At 40.7% G+C, this 26,335-nt stretch overlaps 2 protein-coding genes across 2 annotated transcripts in view; one reads left to right on the top strand and one right to left on the bottom strand.

The window, feature by feature from the left end:
* Positions 1-7,518, top strand: part of LOC103175755 (neutral cholesterol ester hydrolase 1) — a 10,195-nt gene extending 2,677 nt beyond the window's left edge. Inside the window, exons 2-5 of the mRNA XM_042338972.1 lie at positions 2,897-3,125; positions 3,750-3,819; positions 4,789-4,960; positions 5,882-7,518. Coding sequence (XP_042194906.1) covers positions 2,897-3,125; positions 3,750-3,819; positions 4,789-4,960; positions 5,882-6,499 — 1,089 coding nt within the window. The 3' untranslated portion in view covers positions 6,500-7,518. The remainder of the gene's footprint in view (positions 1-2,896; positions 3,126-3,749; positions 3,820-4,788; positions 4,961-5,881) is intronic.
* A 1,296-nt stretch (positions 7,519-8,814) lies between these two features.
* On the bottom strand, positions 8,815-25,357 carry ccdc150 (coiled-coil domain containing 150). Its single transcript, XM_007888930.2, has 27 exons — positions 25,242-25,357; positions 23,645-24,024; positions 23,062-23,240; positions 22,749-22,817; positions 22,471-22,587; positions 21,559-21,688; positions 21,064-21,107; positions 20,892-20,984; positions 20,612-20,719; positions 19,698-19,822; positions 19,318-19,495; positions 18,849-18,917; positions 18,149-18,241; positions 17,513-17,596; positions 15,984-16,091; positions 14,791-14,853; positions 14,221-14,349; positions 13,850-14,019; positions 13,155-13,248; positions 12,307-12,476; positions 11,704-11,830; positions 11,297-11,488; positions 11,084-11,152; positions 10,677-10,838; positions 10,132-10,218; positions 9,500-9,676; positions 8,815-9,153 (listed from the first exon to the last, which is right to left on the bottom strand). Exons 2-27 carry the CDS (start codon positions 24,000-24,002, stop codon positions 9,082-9,084), a joined length of 3,267 nt encoding a protein of 1,088 aa, XP_007887121.2. The 5' UTR covers positions 24,003-24,024; positions 25,242-25,357; the 3' UTR covers positions 8,815-9,081.
* Between the last annotated feature and the right edge of the window lie 978 nt (positions 25,358-26,335).

The following is a 26,335-nucleotide window of genomic DNA, read 5'->3' as shown; positions in this document are numbered from 1 at the left end:
TCCCAGTGTCCTGGCCAACAATCCCAGGATAACATTGGTCATCCACTTTGCGGGGGTTTGTGGGGCACTGCTACGTGCAAATCGGCTGCCACGTTCACCATCAAGATACACAGTCACTACACTTTCCAGTAAACCTGACAAGCGTGTGGAATGCCCTCTCGACAAAAGGTGCTACACCAAAGGTTTTTTTTTCGAAAAAAAAAACTTTTGTTGATAGTTGAAAGGAATTTTAGCCTCGACTCTAAACTCTGCAGACCCCGACCTTAACCCGTGTTCCATCTCATACTGGTTTGATCTGACCTTTTGTTCCTGTGCTGCGTGGAACTGGAGTCTGTTTACAAGTTCAAGTTCACATTCAAACCTTTATTCGTGGCTGCGTTGAAAGAAAGTGGCTGTGCCCTCCGTGTTTCACCTTAGCTCTCTCACGAACAGCATTAAACTCCCCACAACGTCCCATCGTTTTGTATAATACTTAATTAATTATTTTACATCGCTGTTACCTTCACCCTTCTTTATCGCATCGTCGTCAGTTTTGTAATCAAATGATTAATAATAATCCTCGCATTTGATACAGCGCCTTATCACGTCTTCGAGACGTCTCAAAGCGCTTCCCAGGATACACTGTAAAGTGAACTGACTGTATATATATTGTGGGCCAAACAAATTGCGCCGATTGCGCACAGCAGCGTCCCCACAAACAGCCGTGGATTGAGTGACCACATTATTATTATTATTTTTAATCAGCAAACTATTCTGTATTCCACAGTTGTTAAGTTAACACCGGTTTCTAGTTTCAGTTCCTGCCACATTTAGGGGCGACAAAGCACTAGAATTGCCCAACTTACCTACGTTATTTCCAAGCTTCCCTTTTGGTAGCAGCCGCACCAGATAATGAGGAAGTCGATGTCGTGCTTGCGTTAAGAGTTGCCAGTCATATAATTTTAAGCGTTTCGCAAACAACAGCTGTTTACTTGGTGATTCCCGGGAGCTGGTGTGGTACAATGAATTAGAACACAAATAAAGAATTGCTGTCATTCCCAAGTTAACAAATTCTCATTCCTGCGGTTCCTGTTTTTTTNGTTACGCAATTTGGGAAGGAAATGATCTCTCAAATGTTTCTCTGCTACGTGAGGCCATTATTTCCTCACACTCTCATCGTAATCCTAACCGTAAACGACGCAAGCTGGATTTAAGTTAACGTACACCAATTTAATAGAGCTACGATAATGAGGATATTAAACGAGCATCACGCAATTAAATCAGGTAGATTTTCTGCCCCCGTGTTGCACGGCATTGCGCTTTGCTTTGGTAATTAGTGTTCTGCAACGTGCAGATAAAATTAAGATCAACAATTAATCTGTAATTGGCAGTTTATACGTGTTTGCACTGATGTTCAATCGATCGTCAGTTCACGAATTCGTCATAGTTCCACGTTTCTCACAAGTGCATTTCAATTTCACACGCAGCCAATTCCAGTTCTTCGGGAAAATACTGTCGTTTCTGAGTGAGATTTTTTGTCAGCAGTTCACGTGCTCAGCAGTTTGTCAGACAACTGGAAAATATTCTGCGCCTAAATCCGTTTAGATTCTGTTTGTTTCATTTAGTGTTGTTTTTAAAAAAAAAAACTTTTTTTTCGTTTCGCGGCTTGGGAATTAGAAAAGAAGAGTGGGGTGAGCCTTTGCTGGTACCGTTATACTACAGTAACTTGTCAAACACTTTCGCACGTTTGTACTGACTCATGACTGGATGGTGACCTTTCCTCCAGATTCAACTGTGGAGAGGTTTGTGGCTGAATGATCTGTAGGGAGTTTGAGGGAGTGAGGAGGAAAGTTCACAGATGTGATGACACGTTTAAAATACGTTTAAGTCTGGTAACCCGATTTATTAGTACCAATTTATCGTTATGGTCTATTCTTCCCGGTAAACCGAGAGACATTTTCTTGTGATGAACACAAGAGAAAAGCAAAGAAAACGGCATTCAGAGTATCTTTGGCAGAACGCAGAGCCGTCTTTCCATTTAATGCAGTTAACGATCGTTCTGTGGCGAGTTCAGATGTTCGCCGGTTCAGCGTTGCATCGATCTGCCCATTCTCGCGCTTCTTGGGAGGCTGCTTCAGAGGGGGTCACTGGAGGAGACCCCAGAGATAGCCACCTGACAAGCCGCCGTAATGGGAGATCGGAAAAAGATGGGAGAGTATCCTTAAAAAAAAAGTCAGCGAGGACGAAACAGGTTTACACGTCTGCTCCTGTGATCCTGTATTGCTAATTACTGCGCCGTTGTTACGTGCTCTGCGCCACTACCCTACGGGAGGGGCAGGAGATAAATCAAGTTGTTGTTGTTGCTACGGTTAAATTGAAGGTCATTTCTCCAGCTGGATTAAAGTATTTCGGTAAATCTAAATTTCTGTTCCGAGTCTTTACTCGGAGGCTCCGGTTGTTTCAGAGAGAAACTGTTATCATCGCCAGTATACTGTGTTGTGTTGCTACCGATATTACGTCGGCTGAGCAAGTGTGTGAAAGGTGACGGTTGAAATAATTGAGTAAGAAAATCTGTATGACACAAGATTAATGAATAAAATAGAACGTTTTTAAAATTTAATTTGAGGGCCCACATAAAACATAGAAACAGGAGGAGGCCATTCAGCCAATCGGGCCCGTTCCGCCATCTACGAGACCAAGGCTGATCTGTACCTTAACTCCAATTACCCGCCCTTTGCCCCGTATCATTTGATACCCCGACCTAACATCCAGACACCTCAATTTTCAAAATGTGAATGGATCCAGCAATGCCAGCCTTTTGGGGGAGAGAGTTCCAGATTTCCAGATAAAAGCTGTATCTGTGGTACAAATGCTTTAATAAGTTGACTTTTTTCGTTCTCTGTCATTCACTTTCCAGAGTCACTTGATGCAGCTGTTGGGTCTCGGACACCACCTGAAGTTTCTGAATTGTGCCGTCACCATGTTTGAAATGCTCGCTCCCCAGTCCAGTGACACTGTGAGAGTGACAGACACCACATTCGATGGAGTACAAGTCCGGGTGTTTGAACCTGAAGAAAGACTGGAGGGCGAACTAAAGCGGAGTGTTATTTACATACACGGTGGCGGCTGGGCTTTGGGAAGTGCAAGTAGGTGTGCTGCGAAAACAAATAATGTCACAAGAGTGGCTCTTAATCATCCAGTGCAAACCTGCATTGTATTATTTTTCATGCAACCTTGTAAGTTTCAGTCCCTATGAAGTATCTTGGTACAGATCTTTAGGTTTGAAGACAAAAAATCACAATCTTAAGTGTCCTTTTTTTTCCGGCTCAGCCAGGTGTGTAACTCAAGTGAAACCATCACCGTGCTTAAGAGTCTCCAAACCAAACAGAGTTCAGTGATTCCCACCTACACGTGAAAATTCCAGACATGTTTATTGGATGAATGCTCAGGGATGCCCTGTTTACCTAATTCCTGCTGACTATGGTTCCAAATCAACATCCAAAGGCAGATATTTTTCATTGTGAATAAACGCAGCTGATCATGAAGCCTGAATTGCTGTGAAAGAAAATAATGATAAAAATGCAGGGCAAGAGATCCTTAGCCTGGGTTCATAGAGTTAAAACCGCTTGCCCAACATCCAACGATTTTGCAATTATAAGCATAACGTCACAAAGGAACACATTATCAAGCATTAACCACAAACATTTTGGACTGGCAGATGTTAAATTTGATCTTTAAGCAGATGGTTAATTTAATTTTTTTTAATACAGGAATGAGATCATATGACTACCTTTGTCGGAAGATGGCAGAAGACATGAATGCTGTTGTTATCTCTATTGAGTAAGTAGAAATAAACAAACAAACAAACATATGTCACAATTATTCCTGGACGGTGCATCCTTAAGGTAATTTTTTTGCTGAGACTTCATGGACATAAAGCCAGTGACTGTTCGAATTGTTTACTCAGAAAGTACGGGTAGTGGAAATCTGGAACTCTCTTACCCTAAAGGTTGTGGATGCTGCATCCATTCACATTTGTGAGACTGAGGTGGGTAAATGTTTGTTAGATCAGGGTATCAAGAGATACGGGGCAAGGGGGGAAATTGGAGTTGAGGTACTGATCAGTCATGATCTTATAGAATGGCGGAACATGTTCGAGGGGCTGAATGGCCTCCTGGGTCTATATTTCTATATTAAGACAAATTCCACCCTTGCCATTTTCAGAAAAAAATCGAAGCCAGTGTGAGTGTGCGGCCTCACAGAATGGGTTGTTTGGGGAAATCTATTGTTGTGCAAACTTTTAGCTTGTTTTTGTACAGGATTGTTACAGCTTGAAATATAACACCAGTGCCAAAGGTTTGGGCTGGATGTAGCACCATAACCATGACACAATCTCCCTGGCAAGGTTTGAGTCAGGAATGCGCCTCAAGGCTCCAAGTCAGACCTTGGGTCTCCTTCCTTCTCGCGTCCTTTCTTGTTCAGAAAACCACATGGAAAATAAATGTCATTTCACAAGGATTTCTGCCTTCAGCTTGCATCCGAAATAAATGTTAGTTTGGAAAACCTGAACGTTCCAGCTTAATATGAGGCGAACCAGAAACAAATCTAAAGTGTTGACATTTGTGAGGGAGGAATGTAAAGTTCTACATTTTGTACAATATCGAATGGTGCCACCACTTCAGAGAGGGCGTAGTTAACCTATGGAACAGGCTCCCAAGGGAGACAGTGGAAGCAGAAAATGTTCTTTGTTTCAACAACAAATTAGATAAAAGTTGTATTGAACTTAATTGCATTTTACTTTAACTTCAGATACCGCCTTGTCCCAGAGGTTCATTTTCCCGAACAAATTAACGATGCTTACAGCGCTTCGAAGCATTTCCTGCAGCCTGCGGTCTTGGCCCAATATTCTGTGGATCCAAATCGAATTGCAATTTCTGGAGATAGTGCTGGTGGGAACTTGGCTGCAGCTGTAAGCCAGCAGGTAAGAACCTCTTTAATATTAACTGGAATAGTTAAGGAGAATACAGTAGTTAACAAAATCATAGCTGATTGATCACCTCTCGTCCTGAATTGAGAAAACAAGCAAATTGATTTAATTAATAATAATAATAATTCTGCATTTGATATAGCGCTTTCCACGTCTTCAAAACGTCTCAAAGCGCTTCACACAATATGCTGTAAAGTGAATTGACTGTATATTTGTGGGCGAACGCGGCAGCCAATTGCACACAGCAATGTCCCACAAACAGTCATGGATTGAAAATGACCAATTTATTATTGTTTTTGGTTTTGGAGGGATTATTATTAGGCTCTGTGTGGAGTAAGGAAACTTGCCCGAGGTTTGGCCCTCTGCCTGGGATTGAACTCAGGTGTCTCGCTTTCAAGGCGAGTGCTCTAACCACTGAGCTACAGGACTCCACGTTGTCAGCGCACTTCATACAACTGGAAGGAGTATCTATGTCTCAATTTTATCAGTGCTTTCTTTTTTAAAAAAACAAGTGCTTTACACCTTCCAAAATAACCTGTTCCTATTTCACAAAGGATGTTTAAGGTTTGAGACCAAGAAGTATTCTGTTGCGGTTTAAGGGCTACAACTTGGCCTTTCGCCAGATCAATGGATATTTCACATAAGTTGTACCTGAGGTATAAACAATTAATACAATTGATGCAACAATTGTAAAGTGAAATAACAAGTGAAACTATTTTGTTTTAGTGTTTTCTAAATCAACAGAGTTGTAATTTTGTTGTTAACTGCAAAACAATAAACGATTTACATTTATATAGCCGCTTTCATGTCGGGAAGGCATCTCAAAACGCCTCGAATTCTAGCGTAAAAATCACCCCAGCAAACAAATTAATTTCGATCACCTTAAAATAACGCCTTGTTCCTTTTCCTGCGTAGCTTGTTGTGGACAGCAGTGTCACCACCAGACTCAAGATTCAAGCTCTCATATATCCAGTGCTTCAAGCACTTGACTTCAATACTCCTTCCTATCAGCAGAACACAGCTACTCCCATCTTGTACAAACGGGTCATGGCTCGTTTCTGGTTAGAGTATCTGAACGGTGACCCCAGCTTTGTCCAGGCAATGCTGGTCAACAACCACACAGCATCAGACTTAAGTCAGCTGACAACGGCTCGGGCTCGCTTAAACTGGACTACACTATTACCCAAATCATTCATAAAGAATTACAAACCTGTCATCCAAGTAATGGGAAGCCCACAGGTCATCGAGAAACTGCCAGCATTGCTGGATCCAAGAGCAGCTCCGCTGATTGCAGATGAGGAAATCCTGCAGCTGTTACCAAAGGCCTACATCCTGACCTGTGAGCACGATATTCTGAGGGATGATGGAATGATGTATGCCCGGCGTTTAGAAGAAGCAGGAATAGAAGTTACTCTCGACCACTATGAAGATGGATTCCATGGCGCCATGATATTTGCGCTGCCTCCGACCTACTTTGACGTTGGGAACAGGATCATGAATAACTACATAAACTGGCTGGACAAAAACTTGTGAAGTTTTGGTTGCAGTCTGGGAAGTTGCAATAGAAATTATTTTAAACTTATTTCAGGAATTGTGCCGTAACATAAAATATTAACAACTGTGCTGGCTACTAACCTGCAATTCCAAAAATAATATGACAGATTGTTACCAGCAAAGCCTACTGTGTCCGAGTGAGTGAAGTAATTGTAAAATGAAGTAATTTCATCTGTGTCTCGTTAAGTGTTATAAAGTGCTCCAGTGTCACTCTTGCTGCTTATCGTATGGTTTGATACAGTCTTGTCTGCAACCACTGCTTTATTCTCTATTGAACTGAAACTTATTACTGTATTTGTGAAAAAAAATCTTAATCCAGTTTTTCTGTGGCAGCATTGAAGCTGCTCTTAAAAAAGCCAAAATTATTTTACATATCTACTATCTTAAAGACCCCTTCAATGAGTACAAGGGGTTGTACATTCAAAATGTGTTCTGTTGCGGTATTGTAAGCTTAATGTGTTTTTGTTTTGTGTTTCATTTTAGTGTCTAGTTTCCATTAATACGTATAACTTTTGAGCTGCCTGATCGTGCTTTCTCCAAAAAAAATTTGACTTATTTGTCAGTATTTCATATTCTTAATTGTTTGTAGGATACAATTTCAACACATAGTTGGTTAATGTCGTCAATACAAAATAGCCTTGCAATCGCAGTCAAGTGCTGTCTCGGTAATTCAAAATATTAGTACTTAGCAAACTTAAGAAGGTTCACAAAGCAAATTGTAGCTCCCTTCTCGGTTGCTGCAAGTGATTGTTCGTGGCATGTGCACTGAGCTGGGAGGTGAGGGGGGGGTGTGGAGAGGAGACATTTTAAGAAAAATAGGACCAAAGATATTTAATTTTAAAAAATGCTTTAAAAGTCAATCAACTGGAAATGTAACATACTTAGAAATGTTAGGAGAGCTGCAGTGTGAAGTGAACCTTGGGATGATTTTTGATCAAATTGCAATTAATTTGTTGTTGCATCTTTTGTTCCAATGAATAAAAAGTATTTGAACCTGTCTTGAAGATCTGTTAAATACCTACCCTCAATGTAGAGAATCGTGCATTCTATTGTTTGTTCAAGTCTCAGTTTATCCCTCTAATCTAGAAATCAATCTCCTGTAGTCAGTTCCGTTTCCCTCCAGTTAACAAGTCAAATGAGTGACATTTGCACATGATAGCTGTATCACGTGTTATCTGGCAATTTGGGTGAAGGTGCAGAGAGGCAGAAACTTGTTTAGCTCAAATTATCTCGAGTTATTTGTCTATGCAAGATAAACAGAATTATCAGTAAGCAAACCATGGAAGATCCTCGTACCTTCCTAATTAAAAATAAATTCTCTGCATCGCACTTTCATCTCTTTGAGGAGCTGCCATATGTGAACAAATAAGTTTAGTTCAATCTTATGGCAGATTTTATACAAGATTCAATAGAAAGACTTTGAGTGAAAACTCAAATAACCAGTTTTCATTTGAAATCCCCAAACTGCTGAGATAGTGTTTCATCTACTCAAATGTTAAATAGTGTTTAAATTGCTGCTGATGCATTTAATATGTGCCTACCCGCATGCAAAAGGGACACTAATAAGATTTTCCAAGAAATACATTTGTCAATTCACAGAATTTACTTCAACATAAAGATCTCTGGCAGCAGAAGAATTAAAAAAGAAATTTAACATATAAAATAGAAATACCAATAGAGTATTTATTATAAAATATATTTCACAATGATTATACGTTTCCTTCTGAAACTAACCATATAACTGATAAATCTAAGGTATCAAGTGTAGAAATAAACTTTAATGAACAAGAGTTAATTAATGAAAATGTTTAAATTAAGATATGTAACAATATTAATAATAATCCTTGCATTTGATATAACACCTTATCACAAATTCAATACATCTCAAAGTACTTCACAGAATATAGTGTAAAGTGAATTGACAGTATATTTTGTGGGTGAAAAGTAGCACACATTCATTCTGTTACATAATTTACAAAGGTACATAAACGCTTGTTTGAAGTAGTCAATTCCAATGGAATACTACAACACATGAACAAATATTGTTCAACCAAGTGGTTTGACAAGGAGCGACAACAAATTCAGCTGATCTCAAACGGCTTAGCAATGAATGTATTCCTTCAGACCCATGAGGTTCAAACTGAGCTATCAAGGAGAAAGCAAACATAAAATTCACTTCCCCAAATCACTCACCACGTGGACTCAAAACAAAATGTGCGGGGGGTCAAGCCAGCCAGCCAGCCTGGGAAACTGGAAATGTAAAATACCTCCAGTGCATGGTAAACCCACAGGAGAAGTGGACCCACTCTGTAACGAGGCTCATTATAACAGAGTCAGCCTGAAGGTGTGGAAAATATGGAAAAGCAGAGACATACAAATAAATCAAATCCAAATTGCTTCCATTTACTTTACAGCAGCCGGTATTGTATTATTTCAAGTGAAGAAAAAGACTTCCAATAATTAAAGATCACATTTCCTTAATTTAGATTCAAGTTTACTTCATTTCTTTTGATTTTTTTATTTCTTAGCCATGGCATCCCAATAGTTCCTGGAAAGAAGCTTCAGTTCCTGTTTGTTTCCCAGCGGTTGAGGCAGGATTCACTGGGACTTTTAACAAGTAGCCTTTTTGTGTCCTACATAAGGAAAGAAAAAAAAGATTTTCTAATATTAGAATCAATCATACACAGCAACGTATATTTTGAATTACTGTCTACAAGAAAGGCGCAATAGAAATGCAAGTTGTTGTTGCTGTAATAATTTAGTAGGAGATGAGTAAGATTGGCTTAATATTTCAGATAATTAAGGTTTTGCGTCACGTGAAATATTCGGCTTTAGAGAACAAGAGAGTACGAATTGAGCTTCCTTAGAATCGTTGAATGTTACAGTGCAGTTGGCACGGAGGGTATTAACTCTGTATCCTTAACCATCGAGAGTGAAAAAAGATAGCAACTGGTTAGCTTAAAAAAGGTGAATTTCTACCTTTGCCCTTTGTCTTGATCTTGAATAAAGGTCTTGTACATTGATGTTCTCTAAGTTCTCCTTGTCACCCAGTTGTTCTTTCCATCGGTCCCTTTCACGTGATTGTTTCAGTTCTGTTTGTAGAGTGTCAAACTTGGACTTAAACCACTGGTGTGCTTCCTCTAGATTAGCACTGATCTGAATGCCAATAAAATCACAAAGAGCATTGTTGCCATAAAAAAAATTGTATTTTCAAGTGGTTCAAATCACTGTAGGACACTGATAGCACTTTCAGTACAGATTTCCCTATGTTTTTCTTTAAAAATAAATTGGCCTCCTATAACAATAATAATAATAATCCTCTCATTTGGTATGGCATCTTATCACAACGACTTAAAGCGCTTCACAGGATTTACTGTGAAATGGAGTGACACAATTGTGCACAGCAATTAAATGAACCACCAATTTCATGTATAGCACTGCTGTAATATAGCAATATTTTGATAAAAAGACTGTAACAAAAATACCAACGTATATAAAAGAATGTCTATGTTTTTGTTCATGACACTGACAGTTACTTATTAATTCAGGTAAAACAATTTACTAAAACAAGAACAAGAATTTGTCCATCTCCAAGTCACACATTTCCCTACCTGCTGTGACTCTAAACTGGCTTCCTTCAGTTTCTGCTCAGCTGCCTCTTTGCACATTTGCAGATTCTTCACCTTTTCCTCTAGACTCTAGAAGCAAAAATAAGTCAACTTTGTTACCAACCTGAAAAGGTTTTCATCCAAATATATAGGAGGAAAGTTGTGCTTTGAAAGATGCAGCCTTGTTGGGTATGTTGACAATACAACATAAACTTTCATCCTATTTCCTGAATCTTAGTCCAGTTAACTCCCGATAACTCAACACTCCAGGGAAAAGGGTTTATGACAAATGGCGAGTTAGGCATGGGTGTAAATACATAAATAAATGCAGCTGGGATAGTGACAAATACAATGGCTTAAGTGGTAGTGACAAGTTAAGCAAGAATTAGCAGGAGGTATTTATTGTGTTTACTGTAACTGTATTTATTTTGCAATACCAAACAAAAAATTATGAAATGCACGCAGATTTAAAGATTTTTCTGAACTATAGAGTTCAAACTGAGCTGTCACTATCGGGTCGACCAACACTGCGACGAAAGCCTTCTCACCCGACATTTATTCTGCAGCTCATGTCGTAGTTTGTCCTCTGTTTCTAACTGGAATTCCTGCTGTTTGCAGAGCAGCATTGCCTCATGCTGATTCTTTGCCACGCTCTGAAGCTCTGCTTGTAGACTCTGCATCTCAGTCATAAACTTGTGAATCATCTGAGACTGCGGCACAGGGAAACAAAACAAGGCACAATTAGCTCTTCTGCTCCATCACTCTTCACAAATCAATTGACAGCTGGCTCCCATTTTCACTAAAACCAACATGCTTTCCTCCTCTGCCACTTTTCATATCAAATGCAAGGATTATTATTTTATAGTCAAGGCATCCTGTGAGCTTTTTTCCCCAGATGCTCCTGACAACTTCAGTTCAAACTATTCATGCAAGCGCTTTTTAATTGAATACATACCTGTTCATAGTTCTTTTTTTCATACTCTCCCTTCATTTTCTCCATCCTTGTTAAGTCTGCTTCAAATTCCTAAAGAAAAAATAAGAATTTAAACCGAGATGTCTCTCAATGCCACTTCTGTAATCTGCAAATACGTTTGTTCTTCAGGCATAGGCAAAGAACACCTTTCAAAATGAGACCAGATATCTACAGACAATTGTATTGCACACACACCTTCATCCTACTGGAATATTGTGTGTTGGTTGCTTTGCACTCCAGGTAATGCTTCAGCTGTCCTTTCTGATCTTTGATTTTTGCCTTCAGACTTGTTATGGTCTTCTCCAACTCAGCAGCGTTCTGTCGCAATTCCCTATTGGCACGTGACAGTTCTGCCGACTTTGCTGCAGCACAAAGCCCTTTTTTAAGCTATTAAAGTCAGAAAACATTTGTTGGTCAAAGAAAAGTGACGATTATTTCAAGATTTATTTATAGATAGTTTTTTTTTGATTCTCCTCCCTTCATTCAAATTCTAGTGGTTAACTTAATAAAGACAACATTACTGTAGGATATGAGGGGGGGGTTCTATGTTATCATTTTAGTACATAAAACCTAAAATAATACTATAACGATTGTTCACTTACCTCCATTATTTCCTTCTGATTGGCTTTCCGTGCAGTCTCTCTCTCACTTTGGAACTGGTTCTTCAAAGCTTCAATTCTTTCAGCAAACATTTTAGACTCCAATTTGGCATCCTCAGCTTCTTGCTCCCTGTAGAATGTTTTTGCAACATGCACCATAAACTAAGTAATTAGAGGATAAACTACCAATTAGTAATAATTTGCTGTTACTGGACTTCAGTGGAACAACTCTAAGAATTTTACAACAGTAGTAAAGGGGTTTACTGTGAAGTCGAAAGGCATGGATTTTCACTAGCAATCTTTAATGTGCTGAGTTTCTCATCTGAACCTCATCACTGAGCAGAAGCCAAGCATTTGACCGGTGAGAGACAGAGGTCCCCAGGCCACACTCATGCTCTCCCACTGATGCGATTCACAGCAGCATTGCCAAGCCACTTGATCGCAAGCCTCAGACAGGGCAGGGGTAGGAGTGAGGAAGTGCATCGAGTTTTTTTTTTAGCATTCTATTTTTCATGTATTTAATTAGGAAACGGTTGATGAGTGGAAATCTGAAACAAGATGATCGTTGTTTGGCTGACATATTCTAGTTGAGTCTGTGGAGCTCACCTGGTATGCTGAAGTTGTTGTTGCTGTAATTCCTTGCCATCTAGCTCAGACTGGAGTTGATTTAGTTTGATCTGCAAGCCGTTGGTTGTGAGCAGAGTCTGTTCCAGGCTGCGAGCTAGCTTCTTATTGTCTTGCTTTGAAATTTCCAGTGCTTTTCGGAGAGGCTCCACCTTATTAAGAAAACACTTGAAATTACTTCAGGCTTCAACTATATAAAAAAGTGGTTTAATGTCTCACGCCATGGGTAAGAATGAGTGTGTTTGAACTCCAGTCTTAATTGAATTTCAAAGTCAGACTTTCACTATACCTAGTGTTCTTTTTTTACTGGGTAGACATCAAAATTCATTGTGAATATTTTCTAAAAATGTTGCAAGAAATGTTACGTCATTCAACAAATTCGAAGAGTCATGCTGTGTTTGTACTGCACTTTTCATGGTGATTCATCAAAGGAGCTAAAGTGGAAGAGTGCGAATGTAAGCTTGGATTGCGTGGAAATAAAGGAGATTAGACCCACAAACCAAAATACACGAAGATAAGCACAGAGCAAGTACGCGTTGGGGGGGTGGTGAATCCACTGTCAAGGCCTCCAGTATTAGTTTGTGTCATGACTAATTCATTGTCAAACAAACCTTTCAAGGTAATCTCAGAATTTTGATTCTGGTACAACTTGTTTTAGGATTTGACTGGTCAACCAGGATTTATAGCGGGCATTTCACAACACTAGTATTATATATGTACTGTAAACATGTGCGGTGTATCTAATCTCTATAGCTGTACACAAAACTTTGCCTTTACAAAGTATTTTTTAAAAATTGCAATTATAAGATGTAAGTGATTAGTTTACTCACCTGAATGTTGTGCTGTGTTTCCGTGGTAGCTAGTTTAGCCTGTAGATCCTGAAGCTCAGCTTGTAGCCTCTGAAGAGTCTGATGATTATATGACCTGGAAGGAAACTGCAGCTTTAACATTTCATATTTATACATGTTTGAATACATACGAGTTTGAAAGGCATTGCCTGAAATAAGTGTGTATACTGACTGGGTGTCCAGATTAGTAATGGTCTCTTTAATACATATTCAACAACAACTTGCATTTATATAGCATCTTTCACGTGGAGTAGCATCCCAGAGTGCTTGACGATGGCGTAGTCTGACACCGAGTCAGGGGGAAAGGGAGGGGACCGTAAGCACAATTAAATGCTTAATTTTCAAGGCCTCCAGACCGGTCTCAAGACCTTCCTCTTCGATCGTGCCTTCAGTCGCCCTCCCACTTCTCTGCCTTCCCTCACCCCTACCCCACCCCTCCCCCATGCTCGGGTCCTGAACCCTGACCGTCCAGCGCCTTGGGACGTGCTCCCAATGTGAAAGGCTCTCTATAAATGTAATGTTTTTGTTGTTATAATTATTATTAAGTATTATTTATTCCTTTAATAATTTTGGAACTTGTATTGTTGTATTCAAATAGCCACTAGATACCTAAGATCCATTCAGACAGTTTTAATTCTCTACTACATTATGAGAGCGGTAATTAAGGTTTTGCTTACCTTTCTCGATGTAAGCCTTTTATCTCTGCATCTCTCTGCCCAAGTTCTGTCTGCAGTTTCTCCACTGTGTGTTGGAGTTTCGTGTGTGACGTCAATACATTCTCCAGGGTTTCTGCTATCTTGTTACTGTCTTGTTTACAATCCATCAACTGCTGCTGAAGATTTATGACCTGGAAAGTGAATCATCATTCACAATGAATCAGCTGAGCAGATAAATAAGCATTGCTTAATTCACAAACAAACACCAGATCCACTTGAATTTACATCATTCATCCTTGTTGCAAACAGTATCTGGATCAACTCATGGTATGGTTAATAATCGGTTAAGCATTTGGATATTCAGTGAAAACAAAAATAATTGCTTCTCTTACCTTCTGTTTGTCTTTCTCTTGTATAACTTCTGAATGTTCTTTTAGTTTTTGGATTTCTCGAAGTATCTCATCACGAGACTTAATTGCCTTTGCAAAATCTTCCTCTTTTTGCTCCATTGCCAACTGGGCCTCATTTCGAACAGAACAAAAAATCAAAATCTGTAGCTATAAAACATATACTATTCCTTGGGTTAATTAATGCTGGTAGATTGTGGGATTGTACTCAGCTAATAAAGATACTTCTGGATTTGGTTCTGACTGTGTTATAGCCAAGCTGTTATATGGTGGTCAGATACTTATTTCTGGGTTTTATGATGTTACGCCTTCACTCCTTCCTAATCTGATGGTACCTCTCAAACAACAAGTCTCACAGGTTTTTATCTCCTCACAGCTAACAATATAAATAAGTAGATACGGTACATATATTAAGATCTCTCTCCTCTAATATTAATAATGTATGCTATTGGGCATATCTACAAAATGTATCAGTGTTAAAGCAAAATAACTAATACCTCAAAGCAATTCATTGTACATTGATACTGTATATTGTATCGGAGTGCCTTCATATACCTGTTTGTGCTGAGCCTCAAGTCTTTGTGTATTAATCTTGCATGTGCTGAACTCTGTATTAATCTAAAGGACATAAAAAATATACCAGTCGGTCACGGATTAAAACTAACTCGCTAAAAAAAGGTGAGGCAAGAACAGATTTACTTTCGACAGTATTGACAAACACACACTCCACTGATACATAGTTCTGTCGTTTTAAACGATGATTCAGAAGACTGATCAAAAACTCTTTAAACTTAAAAAAAAAGTTCATATTGCACTGGCTTCAGACATGCACACAAAACTGAGATTACCTTTACAAGGTACTCCGGCACCATTTTGCCCACAAAATACACGGACAATCCACTTTACAATATATTCTGGTGAACCGCCTTTAGATGTTTTAACGACGTGACAAGGAACAATATCAGAAGCAAGGATTATTATTATCATTATTATTACATTGCACTAAATCAGCATCAGGTTTACTTTTTCCAATGGGCTTCTATACTGCATCAAACTGCTAATAACTAAATCACAAATAGAAAGAATAAGTAAACTAAACACCTCTCATTACATCTGGAAGTGCATCAAAAGCATTTTTCAGTAAACATAAATGCATGACGATTGTGACAACAACAACAAAATTACATTTATAGAGCGCCTTTCAAGTCGGGAGGACGTCCCAAAGCGCTGAACAGTCAGGTGTCGGGGCCCGAGCATGGGAGTGGGGTAGGGGTGAGGGGAAGGCAGAGAGGTGGGAGGGCGAGCAAAGGCACGATCGAAGAGAAAGGTCTTGAGACCGGCCTTGAAGGAGGCGAGGGAGGAAGCGAGGCGAAGGGACTATGGGATGGAGTTCCAGAGTGTGGGGGCAGAGAGGCTGAAAGCTCAGCCACCGATGGTAGGGCGGGTCGGGCGGGAGACATGGAGCAGCTGGAGCCCGCTGAACGGAGGGAGGGGGCAGGTTGGTAGGGAGTCAGCAGGTCAGAGAGGTAGGAGGGGGCGAGGCCATGGATGGCCTTAAAGTTGAGGACGAGGATCTTGAACTCGATCCTCTGGGAGATGGGGAGCCGGTGGAGTCGGGTGAGGGTGGGAGCGATGGGGTCACGGAGCCTGGTACGCGAGAGTACACAAGCTGCAGAGTTTTGGATGATCTGTAGCCTGTGAAGGGAAGAGTGACAAAAAACACTACTGCTCAATACAAGTTACCTCACCTGACTATATTTAGACTCCAGGGCTGTGTTACGTTTTTTTAATTTGGTATTCTCAAAATTGGCAGCAGATGTACACTTCAATTCCTCCTGTAATTGCTCCACTCTTGTCTATGAACAAAAAATGGACATGAACAACACATTAATCATCTGTTCCCACACTGAACAACAACAACTTCCATTTATATAGCTCTCTTCACACGGGGTAGCGTCCCGGAGCGCTTGACAGTGGTGGAGCCTGACAATGAGCCAAGGGGAGAGGGAGGTGACCGTAAGCACGATCAAAAAGGAAGGTCTTTAGGCGGGATTTGAACGTGGGAAGGGAGGGGGCAATGCAGAGGGATTGAAGGAGAGAGTTCCAGTTTCAATTGTCCCATCCTCTACCTAACTCAAATTTACCCACCAAATCTAATCTATTCCATTTTTTTTCCTTTGGCTGACTTTGAAATTGAGTTACCTTCTTTCTTTTCTTCCAAACTCTCTCCTATTTTGTTTCAAGTAAAACAAAACAAAAATTACTCTTTAAAGTTGTTTAATTACCCTTTATTTAAACACTGCGCAGATTTCTGCCACCGAGAGATTGTTGGCTAAAAGTGTCAGGCTTTATCAGATTTTGACTCACAATATTTTATTTTTCAATCACAAATGATCTCCTTATTTAAAAAAGGACATACTTGCCCTCGAGGGGGTGCAGCGTAGATTCACTCGGTTAGTTCCTGGGATGAGGGGACTGACCTATGAGGATAGGCTGAATAAACTGGGGCTGTATTCTCTAGAGTACAGAAGAATTAGGGGAGATCTTATTGAAACATATAAGATTCTTAAAGGGCTGATAAAGTAGACACTGAGGGACTGTTTCCCCGGTAGGAGAATCTATAACCAGGGGTCACAGTCTTAAATTAAGGGTCAGCCTTTTAGAGCAGAGTTGAGGAAATATTTCTTCACTCAGAGGATAGTGAATTTATGGAATTCACTCCCCCAGAAGGCTGTAGATGCTCAGTCCTTGAACATCTTCAAGGCTGAGACTGATAAGATTTTTAAAAAATAGAGGGATTAGAGGATATGGGGAGAGAGCGGGTAATTAGAGTTAGGTCAGAAGATCAGCCGTGATCTTAATGAATGGCGGGGCAGGCTCAAGGGGCCGAATGGCCGACTCCTGCTCCTAATTGTTATGTTCTTATGTTCTAATACAGGATGCGATTGCTATTGTGATGAAGTGCAATGCCTGTCCAAAGTGAATTCGACTAACTGAGTTAAACTGCAAGCATACAAATCATACATGTGTTTGTCCACAAATGATATCTTTATTATTTCATCATATCTCCAGATGTCATCACCTTAGACTCTGTAAGTTTTCAATATTTCATCATCTGAACAATGAAACCATCCATTTGAAAGGAAAGATGTTGCATTAATTTATGGGAAATTTCAAAACAGTATGTTTTTCAATAAGGAATCCATTAAGCTTGAAATACACTGAGAATTGGAATTGCCTTTTTAATAAGGTACTATAAATTGATACTGTTCAATACCTGTAGCTTTCCTTTTTCATATGCCAATTTGTTTTTACTCTCTGTCAGTTCAGCAAGGACTTGCTTTATTTGCTGCTGTGCGTGCTGGAGAGAAAATAAAATACATTGAAGCATATTAACTGGTATCATTTTAAACTTTTAAAGATATGAATTAAAACAGTTGTAAAAAATGAAGAGCCGACAGTATCAAAATGTACAAGTAAATTTAGTAACGTGGCAGGAATACAAGGTGAAAAATAAACAGATTAATTCCTATTGAGTTGCTTTCAATACAATTGAATACAATTGTGGAGTCCTGTAGCTCAGTGGTTAGAGCACTCGCTTTGCAAGTGAGAGACCTGAGTTCAATCCCAGGCAGAGGGCGAAACCTCGGGCAAGTTTCCTTACTCCACACAGAGCCTAATAATAATCCCTCCAAAACCAAAAACAATAATAAATTGGTCATTTTCAACCCACGACTGTTTGTGGGACATTGCTGTGCGCAATTGGCTGCCGCGTTCGCCCACAAATATACAGTCAATTCACTTTACAGTGTGTTCTGTGAAGCGCTTTGGGACATCCTCCCGACGTGAAAAGCGCTATATCAAATGCAAGGATTATTATTATTTAATAATTCATTGGAATGACACTGCTTACCTGCTGGTGTTCAACAGCTGCCAGACATTCCATAAGACGTCCATTTTCTTCCTGTTGTTTCACCAAAGCAGCAGACAAAGTGCCCACCTCCAACTGCACAAAGATTATTACAATCTTTTAATGGTTCCAGAAAATATGGATGTTCAGATTTTTTAAAAAAAAACACTGCTTAACCAAATCCAATATAACCTACACTCTCGATGGATCTAAGTAGGAACTAAATCTTCAAAATCCTCATTTCTAGAATAACTTTAATCGCACCTTATCATGCTTGAACATCTCAAAGCACATTACGAAAAATTATTGTCAATTTACTTGCTAGGAAAATGACAGCTATTTGACGCACAATAATTTCTCACAAAGTTTTGAAGAATGTCAAACACATAGCGCCTTAGACTGGATTGATAATTCCCTAACTTCTAACCCGAGTCTAAAACTACTAAGAGTTGTAACGTTAAAACTACCTAACAGATGCAAGCTATTTTAATGTAATATTAGGAATGTGAAACTTAATTCTGCTAGCATTTCCATACAATATTGTTTAATACACCACGATTCTTTATGCCTCACTCTCTGAAATAAAACCAACTATAATAGTCCATTGTATTAAGATTCTTAGTGCAATACATTCCGAAAGACCATCTTATGAAGAGGATATACTATACTTATGAGGTTCGTACATCATCAACAGTGACTGTACCTGCTTTTCAGTCAGTTGCTTCTCATACGTATTCCTCTCCTCTATAATTTCACCCAATGTTTTATTTACCTGCCAAAAAAAAATTTATTGCAATTTATTTAAATACAGAGCATTCAATACATGAAAGAAATGGAAAAATCAGATACTGGTTCCAGGCATAGGGTTTTCTCAGTAGCTTTCTCAAGTAAGGTACTAATAGTTCTAGAAATAAAATTAAGAGGTAGTATCGACAGATCAGAAAATGGCATTTTAACATCAACTAGCTAGTTGCATTAGTTGTTTCACTCTGCAATGGATAATAATAATAATCCTTGCATTTGATATACTGCCTTATCACGTCTTCGAGACGTCTCAAAGCGCTTCACAGAATATACAGTAAAGTGAATTGACTGTATATTTTGTGGGCAAAACGCGGCAGCCAATTACGCACAAATAAAACTGCCACTGCTCCTAGACAAAAAAAACATACTTGATCCAACAAGCTATCCTTTTCTTGTTGAGTATTTTCATGTTCATCATCTGCTTTTTTAAAGTCCTCTCGCAGGCGAACAATTACTGACTTGAGAAGCTCCTTATGTGTTGTCGCCTTGTCTTCCACCATTTGAAACTTTAGCTGTATCTGAGTATGTTCCAATCTTAAAGTTTCACTGATATGTTAAGATAAAAAAAACATTGGCACCATACTTCAATACTTCAATAAATTAAGCAGAATAACCAAACTACATTTCTTTACATTTGATTTATCTGTGTAGCAATATATTTGTTTCATTATATAAATGGCACAGATTCATATCATGACTATTTACAGCACCATTTAAATATTCATGCAAATGAGAAATCTTGACTCACAGATCTTTTTTGAACTGTTGTTTTTCACGCAATGCAATGTGTAACTCTGCTGTAATATTTGCTCTTGCCGCGTCCAGTAAAAGATCTTGTTCTCGCAACTTTTCAGTCATTTTGTCCTGTTCAGACTTTTAGAGGGTTTATTGGGAAAAGGGAAGAAAATAATCCAAAATAAAATAATTTTACTGCACGAAAGACAAACATAAATGTCATCAGTAGCTTACGAAACTACATGCTACTACTAAAGACCATAAGACGTTGGAGCAGTAGGCCACTCGGCCCCTCGAGTCTGCCCCACTATTTAATAAGATCATGGCTGATTTTCTAACCTAATTCCAATTACCAGCCCTATTCCCATATCCCTTAATCCCTGTATCCTTTAGAAATCTATCAACCTCAGTCAATATGTTCAAGGACTGAGCATCCACAGCCTTCTGGGGTAGAGAATTCCACAAATTCATTACTCTCTGAGTGAAGAAATGTTTCCTCAACTCAGTTCGAAAAGGCTGACCCTTCATCTTGAGACTATGACCCCTAGTTTTAGATTCTCCAACAGGGGAAACAATCTCACGGCATCTACCCTATCAAGACTTTCAGAATCTTATAGGTTTCTATAAATTCACCTCTAATTCTTCTATATTCTAGAAAATATAGGCCTAGTTTACTCAACCTATCTTCATAGGTCAACCCCATCATCCCAGGAACCAACCTAGTGAATCTACGCTGCACCCCCTCTAAGGCAAGTATGTCCGTTGTTAAATAAGGAGACCAAAACTGCACACAATATTCTAGGTGCGGTCTCACCAAGGCCTTATACAACTGCAGCAAGACTTCCCTACTCTTGTACTCTAACCCTTTTGCAACGAACGCCAACGTGACATTAGCCTTCCTAGTTGAGGTTAGAGTTAATATCAAACCTTAAGAGCTGCTTGATGTTCCATCAAAAGTTTAGCATTCTCCATGGAAACAGAGTGCAGTGTGGTACTTAGCTCCGTGCACTGTTTGTTTAACTGATCATTCAATACCTGGGAGAAAGCAGAAGGGTAAATAAAATATCACAGTGTTCTGATGTCTGCTTCGTTTACAAAACATGAATCTGCAAACGAGCAAATTATTTTAAAATTATATCCAGGAGACAATTCAGCATCAAATGTCAAAACCAAATGAAAATCTGTAACCTTGAGGTTGCTCTGTTACCTGCACTTTCTCAGCGACGTCCCTCAATGATGTAATTTCACAGCGTATTTCTGTGTTCTCCTTCTGATGTTTATTCAACAAAAGATGTGTATTCTAAAAAGACAAATGTGTACCACTAAAGTAGCACTAAATAAGATTATAAACAAACACTTTTCTTCTACTCTATGCTTACCTTTGCCTCATCAGCCATCTGAGTTATAATGGACTCCTTTGCATCTAGAAAAGTTAAACGACACATTAAAACTTCCTGCAAAATATCCCTCTACCTAAACCTCATTCAAAAAGGTCTCAGAAGAAGTTTTATACTTTAAATTGCATGTCTTGCATCATACTGGCATAGTCTTTCACATTTCATTAGTGTATTTCAGACTATAATTTTTTAGGACAGGGCTTGGAAAAGTTGTTCCGTGCCATTAATAATGCTCATTAGCCAGTTAGCAATGTTTCTCCTTCCCTCCATTCCCACGTTTCAAACAGCATTGATCCAGATTGCATTAATGGCATATCACAAGGCAGAGGTCACTTTTCTATTGTTACCAAATTGGAATTGAACTCAGTACAAAATGCAGTACAACTACCAGATACATAACAATCAACATTAAAATCACAAAAATATCCAAAACATCTAACACAGTATTTCTCATAATTAAATTACTTTCAATCGTACCTGCTTCTATTTTTAACTGTTTGTAGATATTGTCCAAATCATTTGCATTCTGCTGCTCTTGCTGCAATCTCTCCTGAGTTACCTGACTATCCTTCCTGAGCACAAGGCAGTCCTGTTGAAGTGTCTTCACCTAAATAACACAGAAATGTAATACTTTAGATGTTCTCAGTTATACTTTGGCTATGTGAAAATTGACTGTGTGTTTGCCTACAAAATAGAGAGATACAAACTACAATTTAAATCCTGTAAAGCACTTTGAGGGGGCCTCCTGATGAGAAACTCCCTATATCAAATTCAACGATTATTATTGAATAATTATTCAGTGAAAAGTCAGGTAATATAAACCGACAGAAACCAACACAAGGAACAACAACAAAATTAGATTTGTAAAGCGCCTTTCACGTTGGGAGGACGTCTCAAGGCGTTGGACAGACAAAGTTACAGACCCGAGCTGGGGGTCGGGATGGAGGAGGGTGGAGGGCTGGGGGGGAAGCAGGGAGATTGAAAGCACGGTCGAAGAAGAGGGTCTTGAGATGGGTCTTGAAGGTGGCGAGGGAGGGGGCGAGGCGGAGGAACTGTGGGATGGAGTTCCAGAGGATGGGGGCAGAGTGGCAGAAGGCCCGCCAGCCAATAGTGGGGTGAGGGAGGCGGGGGACGTGAAACAGGCTGGAGCCCGCTGAACGGAGGGAGCGAAGAGGATGGTAGGGGGTTAGGAGGTCGCAGAGGTAGGGGGGAGCAATGAAATGAAAGGGACTATGAAATAAGAACTTGTCTTAAGGAGCGGTCTTTAAACCTGGTCTTTAATTATTAAAAATAAAAAACAGAATGACATCATACAAGATGGCAGTTCAACTTTATCAGCTCATCACTATGCCACAAGATCCTGTGGTCTATTTCCAGCAAACTCTGTACCTGCTCTCTCTCAGCCATCACCACTTTCTCCATATCTTGCACACGTTGTAGCAAAGCAACGTGGGATTCTTCCAGAGCTTTCCGGAGACTCACTTCCTGTGACAATTGTTCATTTATCTGAAAAACAATTTATGCACATAACTCAAAAGAATCTATTTCATAAATCAGTCACAATTATTTTGCAGCCTCCAAAGGAGGATAGTGATGATAATAACAATCCTTGCATTTTGATATTGCATTTTATTACATTGAAATGGCTCAAAGTGCTTCGCACTAACCTGTTGCAATCTTCTGATCATTCTGCTTTTTGTTGCTTTCAGTTCTTCTGCTGCCATTGCCACATCAGCCTAGATTTGAAAGAATAAAACAAGCATTTATCGGATCATACGCAAAACACTGGTGTTAAACATCACAACTGCAATACTTAAGCCATTGACTGCTCATTCAAGTCCCATCATTTACAGATAGCTGGTGCAGGCAAACCCAAACCTGGTCACGAGCATTGTCCAAAGAATCACATGAAAATTCTGGAAAATGGACACTTGAAACTTGTCACGCTAACATACCTCTGTACTTTAGAACACAATGTACCTTAGTTGCTGTGGTAATCTCTAGGGCAGCACTCAGCCTCTCCATCTCCTCCTGAGCGCTCTCTTTTTCCTCACTAAGTTCACTCAGATGCTGTCGGTAACATATAACCTCTCGCTTCAATTTCTTTAGCTCTTCTGCATGCTCTCCCTGCATTGCAGCCAGACGTTCTGTGACATGGGCTACAACAACATAGAGAACCAGTTAACATCGATTAAACATCAATAGGATTCAAATGGAAAGATGAGCCGATGCAAACGAAGACCAAGTTGAGACAAACCAACTTGGGCTGAAAACATTAATGTTATTTTGTACAAGCTATACATGTCTTTGACAGGTGTGTGTGGACAGTTTGGGATGGTCACGTCTTAAGATTTATCTCAAAGACCTGTTTTATTCTGCATTAAATCTGGATACAATTCTCGCGAAAAAACAGTATTTCCTTTTTATAACTTTTTGAATATAAAAATCGTGACAGCACAAAGATAGTTATTAATCTGACTTTAAAAGTCGTGGGTTTTTATTTCAGAAACCTATGTTTAGAGAGTCACACACAATGAAAAGAGAATATGTAATTCTTAATTACCTGAATGTTCTGGGTTTAGCTCTTTCTCTGTTTGTATTCGAAACACATTTAGCTTCAGCGTCTGGATAACACTTTCCAGGCGGCAGACACGACTCACTAGAGATTCATAGTTTTTCCACAGTACGTCACTCTCAGTTGTAAACACGTTTCGGACATGGAAGGGACTGACGGGCCTGTGAATGTCACCCCCACCAACTTTGACGTTGGTCAAATCCTCACTCTCCACACCCAAGGCCCCCAGTTCTTTAAATAATGAATCCGTTTGTTCCTCAACTGTAACAATCCGCTGCTTAAGTACCGTAAACGATTCAGGGGCTGTAGCACCAACGTGTGATGGTGGTATTGGTGCGCGTGACATGTTTGATGCCCTCAGCGATTACCTTCAAGCGAAACACAAAATTACTCGTCTGTGGTTGAAACAGTTACTAAAACTCAATAAACTCTATTTCACCCTTTACAAAACTGGGAAACAGAGGAATGTCGGTGTTCTTAATGTAATTGGGGGAAAAAAACTCCCAATAGCGGGGTTTTCAGACTGATCGCTTCTTATTGCGCTCGCTGCTGAGCCCAGATCTATGTCGAACTTCTCACTGCAAAAAATGAGGCATTAAAGGGCAGAAGCTCAGTGGTTAGAGCACTCGCCTCGCAAGCGAGAGGACCTGGGTTTGATTCCCGCCGGGGCGAAATGTTGGGCAAGTTTCCTTACTCCACACGCCTCTGTTTACCCGGCAGTCAGGAGGAACCCAGTTGTTAGTTGATTGCCGGATCGCTTTCCAAAGGTGATAATCACTTAAAAAAAAAGCGATAATTATCACTTCAACCCACGGCTGTTTGTGGGGACGCCGCTGTGCGCAATTGGCTGCCGCGTTTCGCCCACAAAATACACGGTCAATTCCCTTTACAGTATATTCTGTGAAGCGCTTTGAGACGTCTCGGAGACGTGATGAGGCGCTGTGTCAAATGCGAGGATTATTATTAATTATTATCATTAATACTGTTACAGAGGACTATGTGACCGGGGCCGGGCAGCCTTACTGAACACTCCAGGAGTAAAAAACACTCCCCCATTTGGGCCCAAAGTAACCGCCAGCCATCATCATCATATATCATCATCATCCTCACATCCTCATCACATCATCCTCACATCATCCTCATCATCACATCATCCTCATCATCACATCATCCTCATCCTCACATGATGAGGATTTGTGGAGTCCTGTAGCTCAGTCGTGGAGTCCTGTAGCTCAGTGGTTAGAGCACTCGCTTTGCAAGTGAGAGACCTGAGTTCAATTCCAGGCAGAGGGCCAAACCTTGGGCAAGTTTCCTTACTCCACACAGAGCCTAATAATAATCCCTCCAAAACAAAACAATAATAAATTGGTCATTTTCAATCTACGACTGTTTGTGGGACATTGCTGTGCGCAATTGGCTGCCGCGTTCGCCCACAAATATACAGTCAATTCACTTTACAGTGTGTTCTGTGAAGCGCTTTGGGACGTCCTCCCGACGTGAAAAGCGCTATAACAAATGCGAGGATTATTATTATGATGATGATGGCGATGAGGCCCCGGTGTGTCCCCGCACAGTAAGCACTCACTCTCCTCCGCCTCTCAACGGGCTCCAGGCCTCAGGCCTCAGCCGCCGGTTTCCATGGAGACCGACTCCCGCCCGCCTCAGCGATCCAAGCGCTCCGCAAAGGCGGTGACTGCGCCTGCGCGGCCTGGGTCCCGCCCCCACACAGAGCGGTGACTGCGCCTGCGCGGCCTCGGTCCCCCCACACACACAGCGGTGACTGCGCCTGCGCGGCCTGGGTCCCGCCCCCACACACGTCAGTTGTTGGTCCGTTGCCCTGACAACGCCCGTCTCTTAAAGAGACAGCGCACACAAGATGGGTGGAATATGGTCCCAACCGGACATGGTAGGGTGGGTGGTGATCTAGGGTGGGTGGTCCTAGGGTGGGTCCAGGGTGGGTGGTGATCCAGGGTGGGTGGTCCTAGGGTGGGTGGTGATCCAGGGTGGGTGGGTGGTCCTAGGGTGGGTGGTCCTAGGGTGGGTGGTGATCCAGGGTGGGTGGTCCTAGGGTGGGTGGTCCTAGGGTGGGTGGGGATCCAGGGTGGGTGGTCCTAGGGTGGGTGGATGGTCCTAGCTGGACACACAGCGGGAAATCTTGCCGGGCAGCAACATCAATGGCCCAGCAGTTACCTCCAGCGCACACTCTGGCCTCCCCCCCGTCCCAAGCCTTGGCTCTTGCCAACCTGCGCCTCATAGTTTCCGGAACTAGGTGAGCAGGAGGCGTCCCTCCAGGGGGAGAGAGAGAGAGAGAGAGAGGGCGCATTCCATTCCAACAATCCCTCTCTCTGGGATTTCCGTGTGTGGGTGGGAGGCGTGGAATTCTCAGTTGGGTTTGGAGACTCTTAAGCAACGGTGATGGGTTTCGGCGTGTGTCCCAGTTGGCCCCCCAAAAAGTGGGTGGAATATCCTTTTTTTTTTCTCCGCCCCCCCCCCCGCCACCACTCTGCAAAAACGCTGCAAAATTCTATGTTTCCTCAGGACACATCGCAACGCCTTTCGCATGAGAGATTACCTCTGTAAGTGCTTGACATCCAGAAAAAAACTAATTTATTGTTGCAAGCGTTTGACGATCTATCTGCATATTTTTCGCAGTATGTTGCGGTGTGTAAACAGATTTCT

Source organism: Callorhinchus milii, unplaced genomic scaffold (assembly GCF_018977255.1).
Source record: "Callorhinchus milii isolate IMCB2004 unplaced genomic scaffold, IMCB_Cmil_1.0 Scaffold11, whole genome shotgun sequence".
Classification (NCBI taxonomy): Eukaryota; Metazoa; Chordata; class Chondrichthyes; order Chimaeriformes; family Callorhinchidae; genus Callorhinchus; species Callorhinchus milii.
Note: the sequence above shows the minus strand (reverse complement) of the source record. Positions and strands in the feature narration are given on the sequence as shown.